General features: G+C 35.4%; 1 protein-coding gene across 1 annotated transcript in view; it reads left to right on the top strand.

Moving 5' to 3' along the window:
- Window positions 1-22,942, top strand: part of LOC124361797 (dorsal-ventral patterning tolloid-like protein 1) — a 107,685-nt gene that overhangs the window by 50,145 nt on the left and 34,598 nt on the right. The window contains exons 2-3 of the mRNA XM_046815775.1: window positions 17,923-18,100; window positions 18,981-19,007. Of these exons, the coding sequence (XP_046671731.1) occupies window positions 17,923-18,100; window positions 18,981-19,007 (205 nt within the window). The remainder of the gene's footprint in view (window positions 1-17,922; window positions 18,101-18,980; window positions 19,008-22,942) is intronic.

The following is a 22,942-nucleotide window of genomic DNA, read 5'->3' on the forward strand; positions in this document are numbered from 1 at the left end:
TAAAATATAATTGCGTGAATTTGGTTACCCTACAATTTCGACTAATCTATATATTTTAAAATTACTGGACACTGGACATCCAGACAAGACCACTCGGCGACTGTGTTGCATAGTTATGAAGAGACTTACTAGGAACTTTTGTCTTCTGTTTCATAATTATGCAAGACTACAAATAATTTTTAACTTCAGAAAATTATTTAAAATTTAATTTATTTTATTTAAACTGCAGCTTCCGTTTAAGGTTTACGTTTGGGTCCCAAATAATACTTTCTATCGGGTAGTATTTTAAAGTGGGGTTTATTTTTATTTCTTAAAAGAAAAAAACACCAAAAGTTAAACAGCAGTGCTTGTTTGAAATTGTGTGTCACGATCATCTTCCACTGAAACATGTTCAAACAGAAATTGATTTTATCAGGTTTTTAGTGTTACGAAAATAATTTTCTATGGTTAAAAGTACGTATGTGATGTGATGTGAGGTATGACAACACTCTCTAAAGATAGAGGGGTTTTATTTCTTTTACACGACGTTTTACAAGAGTATCTTGTGGTTCTCTAGAGCCAGAAGCCTTTCAGATATTCCAGAAAGACATAGCTGGGGAGGCTTCTATAATCTATGACAACATAGACTCTCAAAATATGGGCTGTCCAGGTCCAAGACGGCCCAATACAGACAGACTTGGTTTTTTTTGGGCCTCTAAAAAACCAAGTCATTATGAATGATAAATTTTAACTTTGACAAGAACTAAAATATTGAATTATAATTTTGAGAAATATTCGTCTGGCAGTAAATAGACTTAGTGGTGGTTAGTTATCTTCATCTGTTTACACAAAGATGCATCTCTATAGCAAGGCCGAAGTGTTTCAATGTTTTCATTCCGTTAAAAATGTTTCAAGGCGGTATAAACCTGAAAACGAAGACGATATTCATGATATCGACCGCATAATCCTAAGAATCAAGAAGACTTTTATTGTTTTAAATAATCGCCGTAATTAACAGCGTAAACTCCAAATAACGACGTATCAGTGAAATTAAATCGTAAACACTCGTTTTAAAGAACAATAAAGAGGTTTATTCACCCATAACCACAATATCAGCCATAAACTTTGGTGACAGTAGTAAACGTTTTGTTTGTATCCATTAAGCACCTCTTTGGGCAAAGAATGATGGAAGAGGGCCACTTCCCTACGCAAACATACTTTGATGGCAAACATATTATCGACATGGCACCTATGCGTCTTCACACACTTGTGTTAGTGTTTGCTCACCTGTCATACAAAAACTATCATTACATCGAGTGTTCGCTTTGGCTTGGATAAACTGTAACTGTCTTGTCAGAAGGGCTCCTCATAATAGTTGATTTCCCCGACTCTCATTCCTGAAACCTTTTCTGTTACTTGTGTCCCAGTTTTGGAGAGAAAATTGAAATACCTTTCACTTATCCTTGTTGCGGATAGTTTTTATTAATTTAAAGTTTGATGATAAATATATCTGCAGATCAGTTTTTGTTCTAGCGGTATAAAATTCCCATTCATATATCATCCTTAATCTTCCTGATCTTCTTTATATTCAAACGGAAAAATCCACGTCCTTTTTTATCTTATATTCAAGTTTGTTCATCTTATGGGCCACTGACATGTACGAACATCTTACTAACAGAACAAGAAAGAGCTTGTGTTATAGTTCAAAGTCAGTAAATATGTCACACACAGGATTTGAAAAACTCAAGTTGAAGGTCTGGCGTTTTAGATCTAGGTACTACCGGTTCTCTCTATTTATGGAACATTCGTATCGGAAGGTTATAATTTGAGAAATCCAAACTACCACATAATGTAGTGATGCAGAATTCAATTTTTCAACATCCAACTTTGCCCCCTACTATTACTTGCACCCTACAGCACTGGTGTGCTTAGGTGGGGTTTTCACCCTACAAATCTTAATGATAAATTATTTCATTATGATTATTAAGATCATAATTCGGCAGTTAGCTGTTACAGGTTTAGGGACCAGATCTATTGTTTCCCATATAAACTGTCTATTAGCTTGTTTATCGTCACGAAACTATGTAGTTGTTCGAGAGACACAGGAAAGACAATCACAACTCCACATGGACTTTTTGGGCTTGGTACTTGCCTCTTGAGAGACGGGAAATCAAAAATGCTTGCAAAAAGATATACAGTTCACCTGAACCCTAAAATTGGCCAGAAAGAATTTTGCTTGGCTCTTTTTAAATATTCCGCTTTCGAGTTAAACTTGCATTTACAAAAGATATTTCCAGTTCCCTAAACCATGATAGACAATGTGTTTATTCTGTCAGTTACTGATAAATTACCTGAATAAGTTGCTGGGAATATTTTATTATTACGACTACTACAGCCACTAAAATTAATAATAATCGGCATCAAAGTTTTATTTTGAAACATATTTAAATGGAATTAAACTTGGAACTATTGTAATAAAAATTATCATATTTAAAATTGTATTATGTGGTAGAGTTCATGTGGTTTATTTTATGACACAACTGTGAAGCAAAATCCATACTCTACTAAAACGAGCTGAATTACTCCTGATAAAATATACCCAACGAGAGATGGGCTGTAATGAAAGCAATCAGATTTCCATTTCCTGTATCCGGGAAACGCCCACTTCGGGTCTTGATTGACTTTCCTACCACTATTTATCTAATGCATAATTTTATCAAAGAAAGTTTCAGTTACTAATGTAAAACCAAAATGCTGAAGTTTATCTAAGTCCAAAGATTAAAGTAGAAGTTGTTCAATCAAGCACTTTTAATGGAAACGCTTGGAAAGAAATTATACTCGCCTGCGGCGTAGTATTTAAATACGACTACACGTATTTAATATATCTAAAGGCTACTACTTTATTTATAATAAAAATAATAAAGAAAACATTAAATAATGTTAATAACTGATATAAAGGAAAACGTTCCTGTCAAACCAATGCATAAAGACTCATACAATGATTTGAATTAAGGCAAGTGACGAGGTGATGTACGACTCAGAAGTTCCAACTTTGCCTATTGCAACTTAGCTCAGATAATGCAGTGATGAATACATGTGATGAGGGATCTGAAGATGTAACGCCACGGCAGTGGTGGCAGGTGACTAGGTGATGTACGACTCAGAAGTTCCAACTTTTCCTATTACAACTCAGCTCAGATAATGCAGTGATGAATACATGTGATGAAGGATCTGAAGATGTAACGCCACGGCAGTGGTGGCAGGTGACGAGGTGATGTACGACTCAGAAGTTCCAACTTTGCCTATTGCAACTTAGCTCAGATAATGCAGTGATGAATACATGTGATGAGGGATCTGAAGATGTAACGCCACGGCAGTGGTGGCAGGTGACTAGGTGATGTACGACTCAGAAGTTCCAACTTTGCCTATTGCAACTTAGCTCAGATAATGCAGTGATGAATACATGTGATGAGGGATCTGAAGATGTAACGCTACGACAGTGGTAGCAGATGACGAGGTGATGTGCGACTCAGATGTTCCAACTTTGCCTATTATAACTCAGCTCAGATAATGCAGTGATGAATACATGTGATGAGGGATCTGAAGATGTAACGCCACGGCAGTGGTGGCAGGTGACGAGGTGATGTACGACTCAGATGTTCCAACTTTGCCTATTACAACTCAGCTCAGATAATGCAGTGATGAATACATGTGATGAGGGATCTGCAGATGTAACGCTACGACAGTGGTGGCAGGTGACGAGGTGATGTACGACTCAGAAGTTCCAACTTTGCCTATTACAACTCAGCTCAGATAATGCAGTGATGAATACATGTGATGAAGGATCTGAAGATGTAACGCCACGGCAGTGGTGGCAGGTGACGAGGTGATGTACGACTCAGAAGTTCCAACTTTGCCTATTATAACTCAGCTCAGATAATGCAGTGATGAATACATGTGATGAGGGATCTGAAGATGTAACGCCACGGCAGTGGTGGCAGGTATCGAGGTGATGTACGACTCAGAAGTTCCAACTTTGCCTATTACAACTCAGCTCAGATAATGCAGTGATGAATACATGTGATGAGGGATCTGAAGATGTAACGCCACGGCAGTGGTAGCAGATGACGAGGTGATGTACGACTCAGAAGTTCCAACTTTTCCTATTACAACTCAGCTCAGATAATGCAGTGATGAATACATGTGATGAGGGATCTGAAGATGTAACGCTACGACAGTGGTAGCAGATGACGAGGTGATGTACGACTCAGAAGTTCCAACTTTTCCTATTACAACTCAGCTCAGATAATGCAGTGATGAATACATGTGATGAGGGATCTGCAGATGTAACGCCACGGCAGTGGTAGCAGATGACGAGGTGATGTACGACTCAGAAGTTCCAACTTTTCCTAATACAACTCAGCTCAGATAATGCAGTGATGAATACATGTGATGAGGGATCTGAAGATGTAACGCCACGACAGTGGTAGCAGATGACGAGGTGATGTACGACTCAGAAGTTCCAACTTTTCCTATTACAACTCAGCTCAGATAATTCAGTGATGAATACATGTGATGAGGGATCTGCAGATGTAACGCCACGGCAGTGGTAGCAGATGACGAGGTGATGTACGACTCAGAAGTTCCAACTTTTCCTATTACAACTCAGCTCAGATAATGCAGTGATGAATACATGTGATGAGGGATCTGAAGATGTAACGCCACGACAGTGGTAGCAGATGACGAGGTGATGTACGACTCAGAAGTTCCAACTTTTCCTATTACAACTCAGCTCAGATAATGCAGTGATGAATACATGTGATGAGGGATCTGCAAATGTAACGCCACGGCAGTGGTAGCAGATGACGAGGTGATGTACGACTCAGAAGTTCCAACTTTTCCTATTACAACTCAGCTCAGATAATGCAGTGATGAATACATGTGATGAGGGATCTGAAGATGTAACGCCACGACAGTGGTAGCAGATGACGAGGTGATGTACGACTCAGAAGTTCCAACTTTTCCTATTACAACTCAGCTCAGATAATGCAGTGATGAATACATGTGATGAGGGATCTGAAGATGTAACGCTACGACAGTGGTGGCAGGTGACGAGGTGATGTACGACTCAGAAGTTCCAACTTTTCCTATTACAACTCAGCTCAGATAATGCAGTGATGAATACATGTGATGAGGGATCTGCAGATGTAACGCCACGACAGTGGTGGCAGGTGACGAGGTGATGTACGACTCAGATGTTCCAACTTTGCCTATTACAACTCAGCTCAGATAATGCAGTGATGAATACATGTGATGAGGGATCTGAAGATGTAACGCCACGGCAGTGGTGGCAGGTGATGTACGACTCAGATGTTCCAACTTTTCCTATTACAACTCAGCTCAGATAATGCAGTGATGAATACATGTGATGAGGGATCTTAAGATGTAACGCCACGGCAGTGGTGGCAGGTGACGACGTGATGTACGACTCAGAAGTTCCAAATTTTCCTATTACAACTCAGCTCAGATAATGCAGTGATGAATACATGTGATGAGGGATCTGAAGATGTAACGCCACGGCAGTGGTGGCGGTGACGAGATGATGTACGACTCAGATGTTCCAACTTTGCCTATTACAACTCAGCTCAGATAATGCAGTGATGAATACATGTGATGAGGGATCTGAAGATGTAACGCCACGGCAGTGGTGGCAGGTGACGAGGTGATGTACGACTCAGATGTTCCAACTTTGCCTATTACAACTCAGCTCAGATAATCCAGTGGTGAATACATGTTATGACGGATCTGCAGATGTAACGCCACGACGGTGGTGGCAGGTGACGGGGTGATGTACGACTCAGATGTTCCAACTTTGCCTATTACAACTCAGCTCAGATAATCCAGTGGTGAATACATGTTATGACGGATCTGCAGATGTAACGCCACGACGGTGGTGGCAGGTGACGAGGTGATGTACGACTCAGATGTTCCAACTTTGCCTATTACAACTCAGCTCAGATAATCCAGTGGTGAATACATGTTATGACGGATCTGCAGATGTAACGCCACGACGGTGGTGGCAGGTGACGAGGTGATGTACGACTCAGATGTTCCAACTTTGCCTATTACAACTCAGCTCAGATAATCCAGTGGTGAATACATGTTATGACGGATCTGCAGATGTAACGCCACGACGGTGGTGGCAGGTGACGAGGTGATGTACGACTCAGATGTTCCAACTTTGCCTATTACAACTCAACTCAGATAATACAGTGGTGAAACCTTGTGATGAGGGATCTGCAGATGTAACGCCACGGCAGTGGTGGCAGGTGACGAGGTGATGTACGACTCAGATGTTCCAACTTTGCCTATTGCAACTCAGCTCAGATAATTCAGTGGTGAATACATGTTATGACGGATCTGCAGATGTAACGCCACGACGGTGGTGGCAGGTGAAGGGGTGATGTACGACTCAGATGTTCCAACTTTGCCCCTGACAACTCAATTCAGTTAATACAGTGTTGAAACCTTGTGATGAGGGATCTGCAGATGTAACGCCACGAAGGTGGTGGCAGGTGACGAGGTGATGTACGACTCAGATGTTCCAACTTTGCCTATTACAACTCAGCTCAGATAATTCAGTGGTGAATACATGTTATGACGGATCTGCAGATGTAACGCCACGACGGTGGTGGCAGGTGAAGGGGTGATGTACGACTCAGATGTTCCAACTTTGCCTATTACAACTCAGCTCAGTTAATCCAGTGGTGAATACATGTGATGAGGGATCTGCAGATGTAACGCCACAACGGAGATATGACTTGGGTGTTTCAATTCTGCCCATTGCATCACTACGAATTTAATCCAGTGATATAAATGTGATACATGTGACTTTTCCCATGCATATATTCTGTTGTACTTGTACTGCTTGATGTTGTAATCTACCCAATAATAATTTGTCTTTAGTCTCTTTCATATCTTGGCAGAATAATACGTTTTGGCCTTCTGATAGTTCTCTTGGTGCTATCTGAATACTCTTCTTTCTAGTTATGCCTCCTCTGCACTCGCTTAGCGTACTCATAACGTTTTTAAACTGTACAAACTTAAGTTTATCTGTATGTTTTAAGTCGAGTTTAGTTCCTTTCCAAGATTGTAAAACCTTCGATCAATACGAGTTTCACATTGTGCTTTATATTTATTATACTTTCTATGGGTCCTAATGGTGCTTATAATTCGGTGTATCCAGGTCCCTCCAAGAACTTTAAACACTAGACTTACGAGAAAGGGGAAAATAAAATCTTTTATCGAAAGGTAATTTCTAGATTTATAGTGGTTTTACAACCCCACATCCCGCCAGTAATTAAATTTATTGCACCTGTAAACTCTTTAATTCGAGTCCTTCTGCTTGCAGTTTGGAAAATCTTTATTTTTAATAAGCTTTCCTTCTAGAATAGTCGTTTGTATAGTGGCGTATTTGTTATGCTCACTGTGGTTTTCAGCCTAATTTAATCTCGAAAAAAAAATTCGTTAGAAAAAATTAAATTTAGTTACTGTAATTACACAGCAAATGAGAAAAATACTTTTTGTTCAGAAATAAACTGATATTAAATTAGGATGGATTAGTAGTTTACAGAGATGTGAAGATGACTGACTACAAGCTTGTTTAATGGGATATTTCGTACAGAAAAATTAAGATGCAACTAAAATTCATAAGCAGAGATTTCTCAAAATTTAATGTTATAAGTTCAAAGACAAAATGTGATGAAGTATACCAGCTGAACAATTTGAATGATATAGACATTTTTATATAAAAAAATAAAAAGTGTCTATGATGATTTTGCCCCAATGTTTTGGTTAAAAAATAACTATGAAAAATGTCCCCCAGGAAAACCCTAGAAATAGCACGACTTACAATACAAATAAGCAAATATAGAACCTTGTATTTGAAGACTCGAGAACTTACAGATAAATATAGAGCACTCCGAAATATATTTCATAATTTGATATGCCGTTCGTGATGTGCTGGTCCTAGACAGCTAAAATGTTACCCAGTGAAACGTCTGTTTTTGCTGTACTAGTATAGTTCACCTTGAAGGTATAAACCAGCCAGAAGTGAACCCTCCTTGGAAAATTAAGTATTTTGGTGATTCTCAATTATTTCCAAGCATTCTACTCAACCAATCGTTATACTAGCGAAAATGAACTATCATCGTTTTGGTGACTAGGCAATAATGTGGGTCAGATTTTATCTAGACGATGGAAAACAGACTTCCAACATTGTGAACGATACTGCTTAGCTGTTCTCTAAAATGCGCGGTGTCCCTCAAGGTAGTTGTTTTAACCCAATGTTTTTACAACTATAAGTTATAGACATCTGACTATCCAAACCGCACTAAGTTTCACCTATACATATGTATGCAGATGAGTGTGCATTCGTCGACCAACCACCTACGACTGACCAGAGGCCAATCGTCTCGGCAGAAATAAGATGGCGGGAAAAAAAGAAGGGAACACGAATGGGCCTGTTGTAACCTGTATTCTGTAGTTCAGCTTTTATAATTAGTTTTGTGTTTAGTTACTTAAGCGTGTCACAACGCTTTGGTATGTTTGGTTTATTTTAACCTAGTTTGTAATTATGTGTTAGGTTAGTTATTTACCTGAAGAAGAGATCAGATTGTAGATCTCGAAACGTAGCATTACTGATTTTTTGTGTCACTGAACGAGAGCTCATGAATGATGCTTATCTAAATCAAGATATTGCCATATGTAACTGTGAAGTTAGCAGTGGCTACATGATCCTCCAAACCAAAGAAGGGCTCTAGTGTGGTGTGGGAGAGAGGATATTGATCAGGGTTAGGTGTAAGTCCTCCACAGAAGGGTCCATTGTGTATCAGGCCGACGTGGCAGATGCTATCGGAGTGTAGCTCGCCTTCACCTGTAATTGAACGAGCTAAGCAAGCTCACTCATTACCCAACCCCCTCCCCCTCGCACAACTATGCCGTCATCCCTACGTGTCAATCATCTCCCCCTCGACTGCTGTTCCTCTAGTAATTTGGTCGATCTATCCCGCAGCCCATTACAATTTTGTCTGAAACTGCGAATTTAATGAATTTATCAGTCGCGGCAATTCGTTTACGCTTCCAACGATTCTTTTAGACACTATATTGAATCAATATTCAATCATGAAAGTGTTCACGATAATTTGATTAATACACCTTTTAATACCCTCGTATAACTTTCATTGCATTGTAACATTACATAATTGTAACATTAATAACTTTCAATAATGATGTTTTTTTTTACCTCATACCTGTTTCTAGCAACCGTTGACGTTTTGCTGGTGATTTTAATAATGCATGAGCAATTTCACTGACAAATACGAGTAAATTATAAGATAGTTAAACTTTTGTTGCAAATTTCTCGAAGAAAATTTTGTAATTGAAATTTTTTTTATGTTAATGAAAGCCATATATGGACACCCTCCATACGTACCTTACACTAGAAATATGTACATGCATGATGTAACAAGAAATGTGGGTATAATATATATATATATATATATATATATATATATATATATATATATATATATATATAATTTCAATAAACATTAAATCGCAAAAACAAATCTATATATATATATATATATATATATATATTATATATAGAAGTGTTTCAATTACTGGATTTACTCTCTTTACAACTGAGTACCTACAGGAATTATTTATAGGATTAGGTTTGGTAAGCCAGATATATGTATACCTTTCCAACAGATAATCCGACCATAAGTGCAATGTTACACCTTCCTACATTATCTTTAATTGGAAATCGAATGTACAATAACATTTAGAGCTATATTAATAGTCAATTAATTCCTTTTCATAGAATCATTTATGAATGATAAAAGGGCTATTGGAAATGTAGTTGTAAGTGTATAAATCATTTATTGAAAGCACTCAGGTGTGAAGGATTTTAGCAACTTAGCTTATAATTATAACACTGTGACAGTCTTCAGTCTTTGAAATATTATTGACTGTAAAAGTTAGAAGTTATAGGAAAGGTTTTGGTAGTGTCCAGTATTTTAAAGATTATAAATAAGTATCTTGACTATTAAACTTGTAATGACGGATTCTGCAGTCTTCAGTATATGAAGGATAATGTACGATTTGCTAACATTAGTTGGCATGATAATTATCAGAGTAGATTCGACAGTCTCCATGTGTGAAATGGTGTGAAACTTAAAAAAATAATACCATTATTTTTTATATAGAATGCATAATTTTATTAGATTCAACCTTAAAACGGATTAAAAATAATTAAATAATATGTATTTACAGATTTTTGTATTTTGGCAGACTCTCAAATACTTTACGTACTAGTTTAAGTACACTACATTTACTGTAAGTATAAATATTTTTAGCAGAAGAAAACAAAAATAATTTAATGAAGTTTGCTGAACACAGCCGCGATTTACGTAGAAAAATAACAACGAAACCATAATAACTATCTAAGAAAGTTTATTTATAAGCAATTGTGTGAGAGATGTATAATAAATAACATCTAAAACCTTTTACCTAGAAATGTAATCACATCGAGGAAATCAATATCATGAGATAATTAGTCAGAGTTATAGAAACATTTAACTTTATTTGATCCATCTCCACATTTTATCATCAGTTTTAATAAAGACAAAAACTTTTTCGTGACGATAGATTTCCTGTTTTTTTCTTCGAACATATGCTTCGTCTTGCTACAGTAATAGTTATAGTTGTATCAAGACTATTCAAGCTTCATTACAGTAAAATAATATCGAAGAACGTCTGAAATGTAAGATAAGAATACATCGTTGTAGTAACATCCATTGACTTGTAGCAGTCTATTTGCTCATATTACTCACTGGATTCTATATAGTCTAATCCAGATTTTTCTTTTCTTTCTCTATGGGGCAGCAGCGCGAGAAGCCGGTGACCTTGAGCCGTTGCCGCCAACGCTAGATGGCGCTCGAGCCCTCGTCCCCACTATCGAATCCCCAACTCCCACCAAACTTCCAAGTACGTGGAATTTACTAATTATATAGCATACTTGGATACGATTTTCATGTTTTAAAACCAAAATTTAGTTATTTAATGTAATCAATTCAATGTTTTCTTGTAGTCTAACGTTTGATGAAATCGATGCCACTCTCATTTCTTTGTCGTTTTGGACTCATTTTGTTGCCAATCATTGTTTTGAATTCCAATTTCAGATTTTAAAATCTTCAAGCAAAATTTATTATTATCAGTTTAATAATTTGATAATCAACAATAATGTAACTACATATTTACTGAGTACTCTTCTTAAGCTTTTAAGTAGTAATATAGGATCAATTTTCATCAAAGTATGTATTTTAGTTTATTTACCTCTTTTATGTTTATAAAGAGTGTAAATATTAACATATAGTTCGCATTCAAGACTTTTTGTATGCGTGAATGTCTGTCTTTATATAAACACAGCTTTGTCAATGTATATAAAATTGTGTGCTCAATGAACTTCCAATGGTTCCACGGTAACATGACGGCAATATCCTGCAGATCGAGATTTGCTAAATTTCCAGATTGTGGCTTTGGTCGAAGCATTACGCCTGCATTAGGCAGTATTGGTGGAAGCTTGCGGTTTAATTTGGACATGAGCAACTGGTCATGTTATACCTCTTATTCCTGATTTTCTAGAAGTCTCTGATGATTATAAGGAACGCTGATTGAATATTTTAATTTCACTGCGAATTGCGTACTTCTCGGGTCGTGTGTAATCATGGAGATAATTTAAATCTTTTTTTTTAGGTCAATACCTCTTTGTGAAGGAAAAGTTTCAATATTTCTCTTAGATTTGTATTTGCTCACTTTTTGAAACAAAAATACTGTAGAGGACATGTTTTGGTGTATAAGAGACAAGAAACGGCAAAAACTCGTCTGTTATAACGCTGGTCTATGGAATATAGTCGTTTCTGTATGTTTAGTCTTAAATTGAATTGTAGGAAAGGAAGTGTAGCTGCAGAAAACCTAACAATCCACCAGTGAAGTGAGTTTGAGGCAGAAGTTCAGAACAATTGGTTTGCTGTAAGTTTGATCTGTTAGCAGTTGTTACTCTCTGTTATCTCGACAACCATGCATTCATAAGTTGCAGTCCTTTTGTTCATTGTAAAACCATTCTTCCAGTGCCGCTCGATCGTTGTATTCATGCGAATTTTTCCAAAGTCACGTTAGTCCTGAAGTGTTAACAAGTTCACCGAGTCTTTACAGTTGTTAGATTTATTTATGACCACTGTAGAGATTGTATCGTGCCTTATTAGCATTTAGTGTGTGAACTACCATTGTACAAGTTGATTTTGAATTTGTTTTACGTTTTTTACTATCCCACTGTAACATCAGGTGTAAAATATATTACAAAATGAGCACATAGTCGACCTTAAGAGTTCCACACTACATAAAAAAATCACATATGTGCTGGTATTCTCAACATGGCGAAGGGATAATTTAAATAAGAAATAATTTTATTTAGGCGTTGTGCTGGTCGTATGCAAGAAACTGTATTCCTCCTCTTAATACCAATTCGGTATTTTTAGAATTTGTACGCTAGATAATACTCGTATCAATACCGCATTATGCTTACACGATTTTATTCATCACGCGCTCGCGACAATCTGTCCAAAATGTCCAGGGAAGCAACTTGAAGCAACTGCGCATGCAGGTTCATTGCCTAGGCCACTTTGATTTAATGTTGATGGTGTTTTTGAGTACATAAAATAAACTAGGAAAAGATAATGAAAACTTGACCATAAATGAATGTCAATTAGTTAAATAATTTAATTTCATTCATCTTATATTAAATGATCGTATACTTAATAATGTTGTATTTGTAGTTACATTTTTTTATGAAGGAGTTATATTTTATTTTAAATACTGCAAGCATACGTTTGGAAATTAATCGTGATTCAATTCAGTCGGTTATGACGATTGCACACTTACTTTATTAGCCGATGCTTGCTTGATAACGAGTAGCAGTTACAGCTGGTTACTACTAGCACAACATACAACACGAAAGCCTAATTTAGTAGGTTTTATTACAGTAATAATTTAAGATTGGTTTTAATTTATAAATTCAAACGGTATTGCTTTTTCGCGATTGCTTTGCGAAATTCCTTTCTCCCTCTTAAAATATTCCTGCAGCTATCTGCCAAGCTATCTATCTTGTTTTCTATTTCTACTAGTATTGGAGACATACAGGGTGTCCCGTAACTCTATGGACAAAGGTATATCACGTTCCTGCTCAGGTCAAGACAAACACCATGTGAACATAGGTCTCTGATGATTAGTTTACCATCCGTCTATCTGACACAGAGGTTCTCAGGGAATTACCAACAATACAAACACTGAATAAACGGCAGCTCCAAATATGGGCATGTCAGCTATTTATTATTCGATTTAAATAATTTTGGTGTCATTAGATTTTTTATTAAATCGTCTAAAAACTGCCTTTTTGCAATTCTTGAAACAATTACAGGTTCTTAAGATATTCAAAGTTTAAAAGTTTGAATGGCCGTCATTTTGAAAATACTAGAGATAATTTAATTATATATTTTTTAGTAACTGGCCTTATTGTCATAAACATTTGAGCCAAATTTAGTATATTTTTATTAATCAGTTTTTAAGATACTAATTTTTTTAATATAAAAAACACATATAGACAGCCAGATAGGAAACTAAAGCGTCGGAGACCCATGTTCATATGGTGAAATATGTCCCTCTTTATCTGAGCGATAACCTGGCATACCTTTGTCCAGAGAGTTACGGGACAACCTGTATAATTTGCAGATATGAAAATGGCCCTGGCGGCAATAATTGAACCTGTTTTTTTGTGGCTAGCTAACGAAGTATTCCAATTATGTGTAAGTTGTCTGTATGAATTATACGAATCTACTTCAAATTATGACAATTATCTTATTCAACAATTACTTTACTCTTATTATATTCTAATCAAATGATTTTTGGCCGCCATCTTGAAACCTTTGAAGATATAAAAAACACTAGGAACAAACAACAAAACAACACAGTGACACCTTTAGGTATCCACGAAGTGCCGTTTCGTTGCAGGTTAAAATATGTTGAAAACATACAATACGGTTCAAGATACAATGACAAATAATTAAATAAAAACAATTACAGATTAAAAATATGAAAGATTTCTACGAAGCGGTGCTCACATGTTCGCGCGTGCTGGACGGACAGTTTTCAACGACTTTCCAGGGGAAGGACTTTCCACGTGAAAAGATGAATTGGTCTCAGTTATCGTTCAGTACGTTTTCTGGATTACTTTTACTGCTTTGTACATATAGGTTTAAAATTTAGAGATTGAACTAATTTTCTTGAATTACTTTTAGGCTTTGATTTATATTGCAGTAGGTATATCCACATAGTGTGAGATTCTCAGCGTATTGTAACAGTTTGTGTTGCAGTATTTTTTTTGAAGGTGTTAATTAAAATCGGTTTTCAATAATCTAGCCATATTCGATATTCCTCGCTACCAACATTATATATATATATATATATATATATATATATATATATATATATATATATAAAATATCAGAAATTCTATCATGAGAGTGATTACAGATACATTATCTATGAAATCTAATCAAAAGAAAGATCTATGGTCAAACAGGTCTCTGGTAATTATTTAAGTAAATTGAAGTTTTCAATTGTTTTTCGCGTTCTAATTCAGTATGTACACACTTATCTGAAATTAGGGATTTATTTACTCTTCTTCCTATCAATACTTAATTATTTATTATTAAGAAAGGGTATGATCTGGAATTTTCTTTATTACATTAAATTTCCTGATTGAGCGGTAATTCCAATTTCACGTTTTATACTATTAACGGCTTTTTTTATTAGAAGCCGATCCGCTTTTATACCTTATTCTGTCCTCATGGGCCACTGGCCTGTGCGAGGATCTTATCAAACAGAATAAGGGGGAGAGTCGATACAGTACAAGGTCGATGGTACTGATAAAAAGTGAAAGGGTCACAGACAGGATTCGAACCTGCGTTATCTCTAACTCAGACTCAAAGTCCAACATCTTAGACCACTCGGCCATCGGCACTCCTAAGAAGAAGAAGAATACTATATGCTCTCCTCTGAAAAAGGATCTAATAATTTAAAAAATGCGTTTTACATCGCAACACTTATGGTTCTCACAACAAATATTTAAATTTTTAATATTGGTAAGGACTTCTGAAACATATTAACTATGGGTGCTTTTAAATCTATTAAACATTTCTCATTAATTTTGTTTCGGAACTAAATAAAATTAAAGTTATAATTTTATCTAATTTAAATTCCACCAAATACATCAAATCTGATGAAAGTTTTAAAAGCTAATTCCAAATAAACGATTTGCCACTGATAATGAACAGTTATATTTCATTCAGAATTGTATAAAACGTTACGCTTGGAATCATGCGGGTAGAACAGTAAACACTAACTGTCGGTTAAACAGAAATATGTGTATATATTTAGATCAGTTTAAATTCAACAATTATCAGATCAATGGTTGAACTAGTCACTGACATCATAGCAAACAGGGTATTATTTTATGACAAATTCAATTAAGAAAATTTCGAAATAGTTATACAATCACACAAATATTTGTATTATATTTCTTTAAACGTAACTTTTCAATAATAAGTAATAAAACAACACATACAGGGTGTTCAGTAAAAGTGTCCCAAGCGTCTGTTTAAAACTTTTAACTTAAAATAACAAAAACACCGTTATAGTTACAACAATTTACTAGACACTAACTATTTTGAAAATGTTATTATAATTCCAACGGTATTTCTTTTAACGAATTTCGTCAATGCTTTGACGAGCACGACCACTTTAAAGGTACTTTTGCACAAGCCGGGAGCAACTAAGATTTTGTCTTTTGATAGACATCAGCTTTTTTAAATAGGTTATACAAATTTTAAAAGATACCAACTGTTTTGAAATATGTATGAAAATTCCAACGGTATCTTTCCAACGATATCCGTCAACGCATAAGCAGGCACTTTAAATATACGCTTGCACATGCCGGGAGCACCAAACGTGTCCCAGTTGAGATGTATTAGTTGCTTGTTTTAAAATTTTAAACAGACACCATTTTGAAACGAGTAAAAGGATTTTGTCAATATTTTATTTTCTAAAAAGTCTACCAAAGGTTAATACTATTCTCAAGTTTCATAACTCTATCTTAACTGGTTCAAAAGATATAATTTTTTTATAAAATGATAAAATATATAAACAGATAGACGGAAAACTAAATTTTTTAGGATATTTTTAGGATATACCTTCATATGGAATTTGTTGCTCATTTTTATGTCTAGAAAAAATCACAAAGCATTGGAATACGTTTATTGAACACCCTTTCATATACTGTAAATGTTTAATATAAGGTAGATCCATTTCACCTTCCGCTTAGTGCTCTGACGCTGTCACAGACTTTGATTCCAGGAATCTGGAGTTCATGTCCAAATGAGGAGTTTCGTCGACGAAGACTCTTTGCATCGTTTCGACATCAGAGACGCATCTTGAATGTCTTCGGACAGACGTGGACTCCACATTCCTAGAGTCGAGTATGTAACTGTTAAATTTTAGACGATGCACTAAAAGGAAGGTGAAATGCAGCTAAACTCAACATTCACATTGAATCAACCCTTCCTAAAATAGCTGTGCACTACACTATAGTAACAAAGAGGTATTGTGACTACTGGGTCATATCTTTATAATTAGTATAGTTCTAAGTAAAAATTAACTGAAAACAAGATCTGTACGCCCACTAGCAAAAATATTCAGGTATATATCCATCGCAGTTTAAGATAACAGGAATTTTGAAAATTCGATCAAAGTACCGCCTTGTGAAAGCCTCCAGAACGTACACTGCACACGTCTCTGGAGCAACTTTATATCGGAAAATTTGTGGCGTACACTGTTTCTATTACATTCTTGAGCCTTCATCCTATGTACTCTACGGTATTATACGGGGTTACGGAAGCTTCTAGAGTTGGCTATTATAACTTCCAGTCTCTGGACGTATAGAGATATGAAAACTTCCGATCTATTTTTTAGCTTTCTTTTAGCTTTCAGATAATGACCTCTGGAAGCTTTAGACATTTGGAAGATCCCTTTTAGTTCTGCCTCTTGAAGTTCCTAGACCATAGGATCATCTCGGAATCTGGGTCTCTAAAACATTTGGACGAGTGATATTTGTGAGTTTTCAGTGTCTGGAAGCACTTGGAATACAACAAGACTCACCTTCTGGAGATTTTCGGTTTTTGAGAATTAAATTTGAGCATTGGGAGTTAGCTCGGGGCCTCTTTGTGTTACTCGCCTCAGTAGGTTTTAGGTCTTTAGAATCAACCCTACAGACACTTGGACCTCCTGTCTTCGGATCCACTAAGAGCTCCCGGATTCTCGGAAGCTTCCAGTCTCTAAAAGTTCCAGACCTCTTGAGAGTTCTGTTTATTAAAAACTTCTTGCCTCTACATTTTTTTGACCTTTAGTTTCTCCCGGCCTCTTTTATTTCCTAAAATCTGAAAGCTTCCGAAAAAGAAATCAGCCTCTAGAATTTTCCGTAGTCTACGTGCACTGAGAGTGAGGCCCCAACATCCTCAAGGTTCTTGCCTCAAAGGACCGTTACAAACGCAAAGCTTCTGAGAGGCCAACGCATCAGGCCACTCTCGGCAGTGTGTATTCACGATAGTTCAACAATAACTTGTGTGTTGCAGAGAGTGACCGTACGTTTCTAAGTCGTCCAGGAGGACCCCAGAACGGCACATTCAGTGCTCCCACACTGGTTAACCCGTCAGGCCACTCTCGGCAGTGTGTGTACATGATAGTTCAACAATAAATTTTGTGTTGCAGAGTGTGACCGTACGTTTCTAAGTCGTCCAGGAGGACCCCAGAACGGCACATTCAGTGCTCCCACACTGGTCAACCCGTCAGGCCACTCTCGGCAGTGTGTGTACACCTTTCTTGCTGGGCCACACCAGCGTGTCGAGATCGTCTTCACCTCCTTCAACCTGCGGGGCACACCACCTGAGTAAGTCCTAGCTTCCGAGCAGAACAAAACACACTAATACATTACATGTTCTCTAGGTGTCTGTTATTCATTCTAAGACAAACTTGCTATTTTACAGATGCAATACCGAAATTCACACACATAACAAAATTGCTTATAACTTCCTTTATTAGAAAACCTTTTTAATATTTAACCATTGATTTTAACAACATCAAAACAAAAATAATTGTAAAATAAAACCAATTAGAAGAGTGACGAAATAACCTGTATTATGATAATGTAGAAACCCAAATAATAACCACAAAGCATAGTTCAGCTAAATGTCTTATCTGTTTTTTCATTGCTGTTACATATTTGTTGTCTGTGTTTTGTCTTCTCTGTATGTTACTCTGTGAATCTTTTGCTTTCTCGTATGTGTACCTTACTGTTGTACCTTTTGAAAAATGTGGATGAATTTTAGTATTTTAAAACGCAAATAAACAATACATATTTTATAATAACAGATTATAAAATTTTGACGTAATTTGTAATGCAATTTAAATATTGTTATGATGATAAAAAAGGATATTTATATAAGGAATTTCTATTTATCTTTTACTGCCTTAATTCTTGTATATTAAAAACTACATTTAATGTTTTATGTTTATTCTCAATTTAAATGGCTAACAATCCATTAAAATAAATACATTTCTTTAATAATAATAGGTTATAAAAACAATGACATGCTAATATATACCACTTTAAATTGGTAATACAGTACATTAAAAATGTTGTAATTAATGTTTCTTAATTTCATTAATGATTCCAATTCCAAAAAAAGGAACATAAATTAATATAATGCACTAATACATAAATGAGCTGTGTGTGTGTGTTGACTCTGATGGTTTGTGTATTTCTATAGTGGCTGGGCTATCGGGAATTTGCCCGCGTGAGTATATGTTTGTAACGTAACGCATTATGTGGCCTGGCCGCCTTGTTGCATCCTGGACACTGGTTTCTTGTTTTGTTGCATATCATTGCAGGCTTGCATACATCCACCGGAGAGTTCCCAGACAATCCATTGCAATGTGAATAAATGTGTTCCGCTCTCGTGTAAAACCTAAACACCTTCCCGAATCTAAACTCATAATCACACCCGAATCTTGCATGCAATAAAAATAGACACTGTCCCGCTATAAGCCGAATGTGTTTTTAAATCTGAACATGAAATTCCCACTGTCACCCGTGTTAACTAAATGGCAATAATTAAAGAACATAACTAACTCTTGCTGAAGCCTACAGTGAGTAAGCTGTGGTCGTATATAGACTGGCGCAATCTAACCAAATGGCCTGTTAATAATTCAGTGGAATACGATATGCTAGAACCATGCATGGCTTGCAATACATTAACATCCATACATCATCTGCATCACTTTTATTAACTAGATTAGATATACAGTTTAATAATATGTTTTTCATTAATATTTACATTAACACTTTTATCCTAAAGATAATTACTTTAATGTACACTAATACTTTAAGTTCCTAGCTGAACAAACTGGAAAAAGGTAAAAATGACTATTTAGGTTTAAAAATATTAGGCTACTGTGTAAATTAAACATGTTATTTTCACTTAAATATTTTTGTAAAAAACGTAGAAATCAACATTTAAACTCTCTTGGCACAAACAGGTATAAAATAAGTATTTGTTTACTGTTATAAGTACTTTTAAATTACCTATTTTAGTAAATTTACGTTCATAAAACGGTTTCTCGTGTTAACCCTACTACGAAAATAAATTTAGAAACATTAAAAATCCCCCAATAAAAATATATTCCCATAACTCACAATCACCACGTGTCTGAGAACGGGTTTATTCAGAACAGCATTTCTGGCTGCAGTTTGGGAAACATTTCAACGTGGAGTTTTTTCACCAGGAGGGATTTTTAAGGTTAATTTGATTTACGATAATAGTTTCTATGTTATATATATATATATATATATATATATATATATATATATATATATATATATATATCTCGCTTCAATATCCTAAGCCACATAGTCTATTTAAGGCGGTGCAATCAATTTTGGGTTTGTAAAATAGTTTTATATTAAACTCATAGCCATTTTAGATAACTTCCCTGAATACAGAACAAACACAACATTTTGCCAATTTTCGAAGTTTTTACCTACCTTTTCTGTATTCAGGAAAATTCATAACTATTAATTTAACATGAAACATATTTTTCAACCCATAACCGAATGCTTTACTTTAAACTCAAATTAAAAATGTGATCACTTTATTGTCTCTATGATTATAATAAATATTTAAAGAAAAGTTTGATCCTAAAGTTTGTAAAGAAATACATGAATACATGAAGAAGCGATACTTGTACATTCCATCTTAATACTTACCTAAACTAACCAAGCCTAACATAACCTAGCCTAGCCTAACCTAACCTAACCTAGCCTGGCCTAGCCTAACCTAACCTAACCTAGCCTAGCCTAGCCTAACCTAACCTAACCTAACCTAACCTAACCTAATCTAACCAAGTGTGTCTTTTGGTAGTCAAAGTAATGGTACACTTATGTGGCTTAGGATTTGAAATAATTCACATGATTCCCTAATCTATCATAGGATGGGTGAGTGTATTTAATTAGTTTTATACTACTGTATTGGGTTTGATTAGATAATATATTACACTTTACTTTGCAGAGTGTTAAATAATCAACACTGGGTTTGTTTTTAGACCACGTTGTGCACAGTGTGAAAATTTGGATGCACTAATTTGCAATTTTAAACAAATCTACACTTACTTTCCAATGATTGTTTCTCGATACTTAGTTTTTCTGCTTGTCATATTATTCACTATGGACATTGATGTAATGAGTTATAATTGTGTGAAGACTGTACTGATATACATCCAGTGAAATTATATAATCCTGTTTATGAATAACTTGAATACCTGGATACTGCACAATATAGTTGAAGACAGTGTAATAGCAAGTAAGAAAATAGTGTAAACCATAAAAAATTTAAAATTTGGCAGTATACAGTATACATTAGGTGTTTCTGAGCCCATTTTCAATACTTTAAGGTGTATTGGCCAACTGCAAGTAGAAAATAGGTCGTACGGTTTTATATAAATTCATCTCTAAAAACGTATGCAGATTTTTATAAACGAACGACCACTCTATTTAGTCAATCGGGGCTATAAAAATGGTTTTTAGCCCGAACTGTTTAAAAGATGCTAGAAGAAATGTTACTCCATAGTGCCAAAACTGCCAGTTTTTAATTGGCTGGAACTATTATTAATGATGACTTTAGATCATTAGAACTTTAGATGATTTTAAAAGACCAAACTTATTTTCAAGTTTTATTATAAGATTACAGGATGAATAATGCCATATAGTACTAATTGAAGAATTCATTGATGTAAAATTTACATCTCGAAACCCTTAAAATACTGTCCGCAACAAAAATTTTTAATAGCGTAGGGGTAAGGTTTCGGCTTGCCAACTGAGAGGTCACGGGTTCTATTCCCGGTGAGATCAATACAATTTGCATTTGGGTTTGGACAGTTTACCTAAAAGCTGTTTTAGCATGATCTATAAAAATACCACTGGTGTATAATGAAATAGAAGAAATAGGTGTGTAATGAATAGAAGCCGTAAGTTTCTTAACAAAAACATTCAATCGAGTTCATATCTTAATGATTCATTAAAGAGTTTTAATAGTTAATTGATAACAATTTGAGCTCTACACATTTGCACATACCGGGTGTCTTAAAACTCCCACCCCTTCCCCTATTAATTTTTTTATGAATTGAGATGGAATGATTTACATTAGGGGTTGTTTATTTGACCAACAGAGTTTTTTACGTATGACAGTTTTTGGATCCCTCCCCAAAATTAGGTATTTTGGGGGTAAGTCAAAATGTTTAAATAGGGACCTCTAGCAACTTATTTTAAAGGTATTACAAAAAAAAAGAAGAATGGTGCAAACTGGAGGTCTCTAATGTTACTCTATCAAATGTGGTGGTTAATTAAAGTTTGCATTTTTTATAAATCTCCCACAGATTAAAATACATTTAAAGTTATTGCAAATTAGAGAAAACATGCAATGGTTATTTATTTTGAGAACTTAGGGCACAAAATCATAAAATAAGTTATTACAAGAATTATTAAAATTCAACAACTATGATTAACATAGCATTTATTAGGTTTCGCTTCTTCTGGCCGAAGCCCATTAGGAAGTCCTGGGAATACCGATAGCTGCATTTGCCATGTCATCTCATTGTTTACCAGTTAGTATGTCAAGACCACTTTGGCGCAGTAACTGGACATTCAGTGAAATACCCCATTTGGGATGGGGAGTCAAACATTTTCATACATCAAAACACTACTCAGTTGATCATATAAAAAACAACCCCTAAAGTAAATCACTCCACCTCTATTCATAAAAAAGTGAGTAGGAGGGTTGGGGAGTGAGACTTTTAAGACACATAGTGTCAGTGAATGGAAGGTGATTACCACCAAAACCTTACTCGGTTATCTTGTAAAATATGATATTGCTTTGCTGATTATTTAAATATTAACCATTCAAAAATCAACACTAAATTAAATTCGGATTGTTTTTCTTTTCAGTTTCGATGATTTTTAATGCTCACCTTGCATATTTCAATCTAAAAATATTAAAACGTCATTCCAAATTAGTTGTATTTTTTACTCTGTGTAACTAACTACTAACTGTTTTATACTAAGTTTAACATTATTCTTCACTCTATGATAAAATGTATTTAAACTCTAATTTTTGTTTAAAACGTTAAAACTTGTTCGAAACGTCGCGTCGATAGCTTGCCGGCAGGACGGTCTGATTTG

This window comes from Homalodisca vitripennis, chromosome 5 (assembly GCF_021130785.1).
Source record: "Homalodisca vitripennis isolate AUS2020 chromosome 5, UT_GWSS_2.1, whole genome shotgun sequence".
Classification (NCBI taxonomy): domain Eukaryota; kingdom Metazoa; phylum Arthropoda; class Insecta; order Hemiptera; family Cicadellidae; genus Homalodisca; species Homalodisca vitripennis.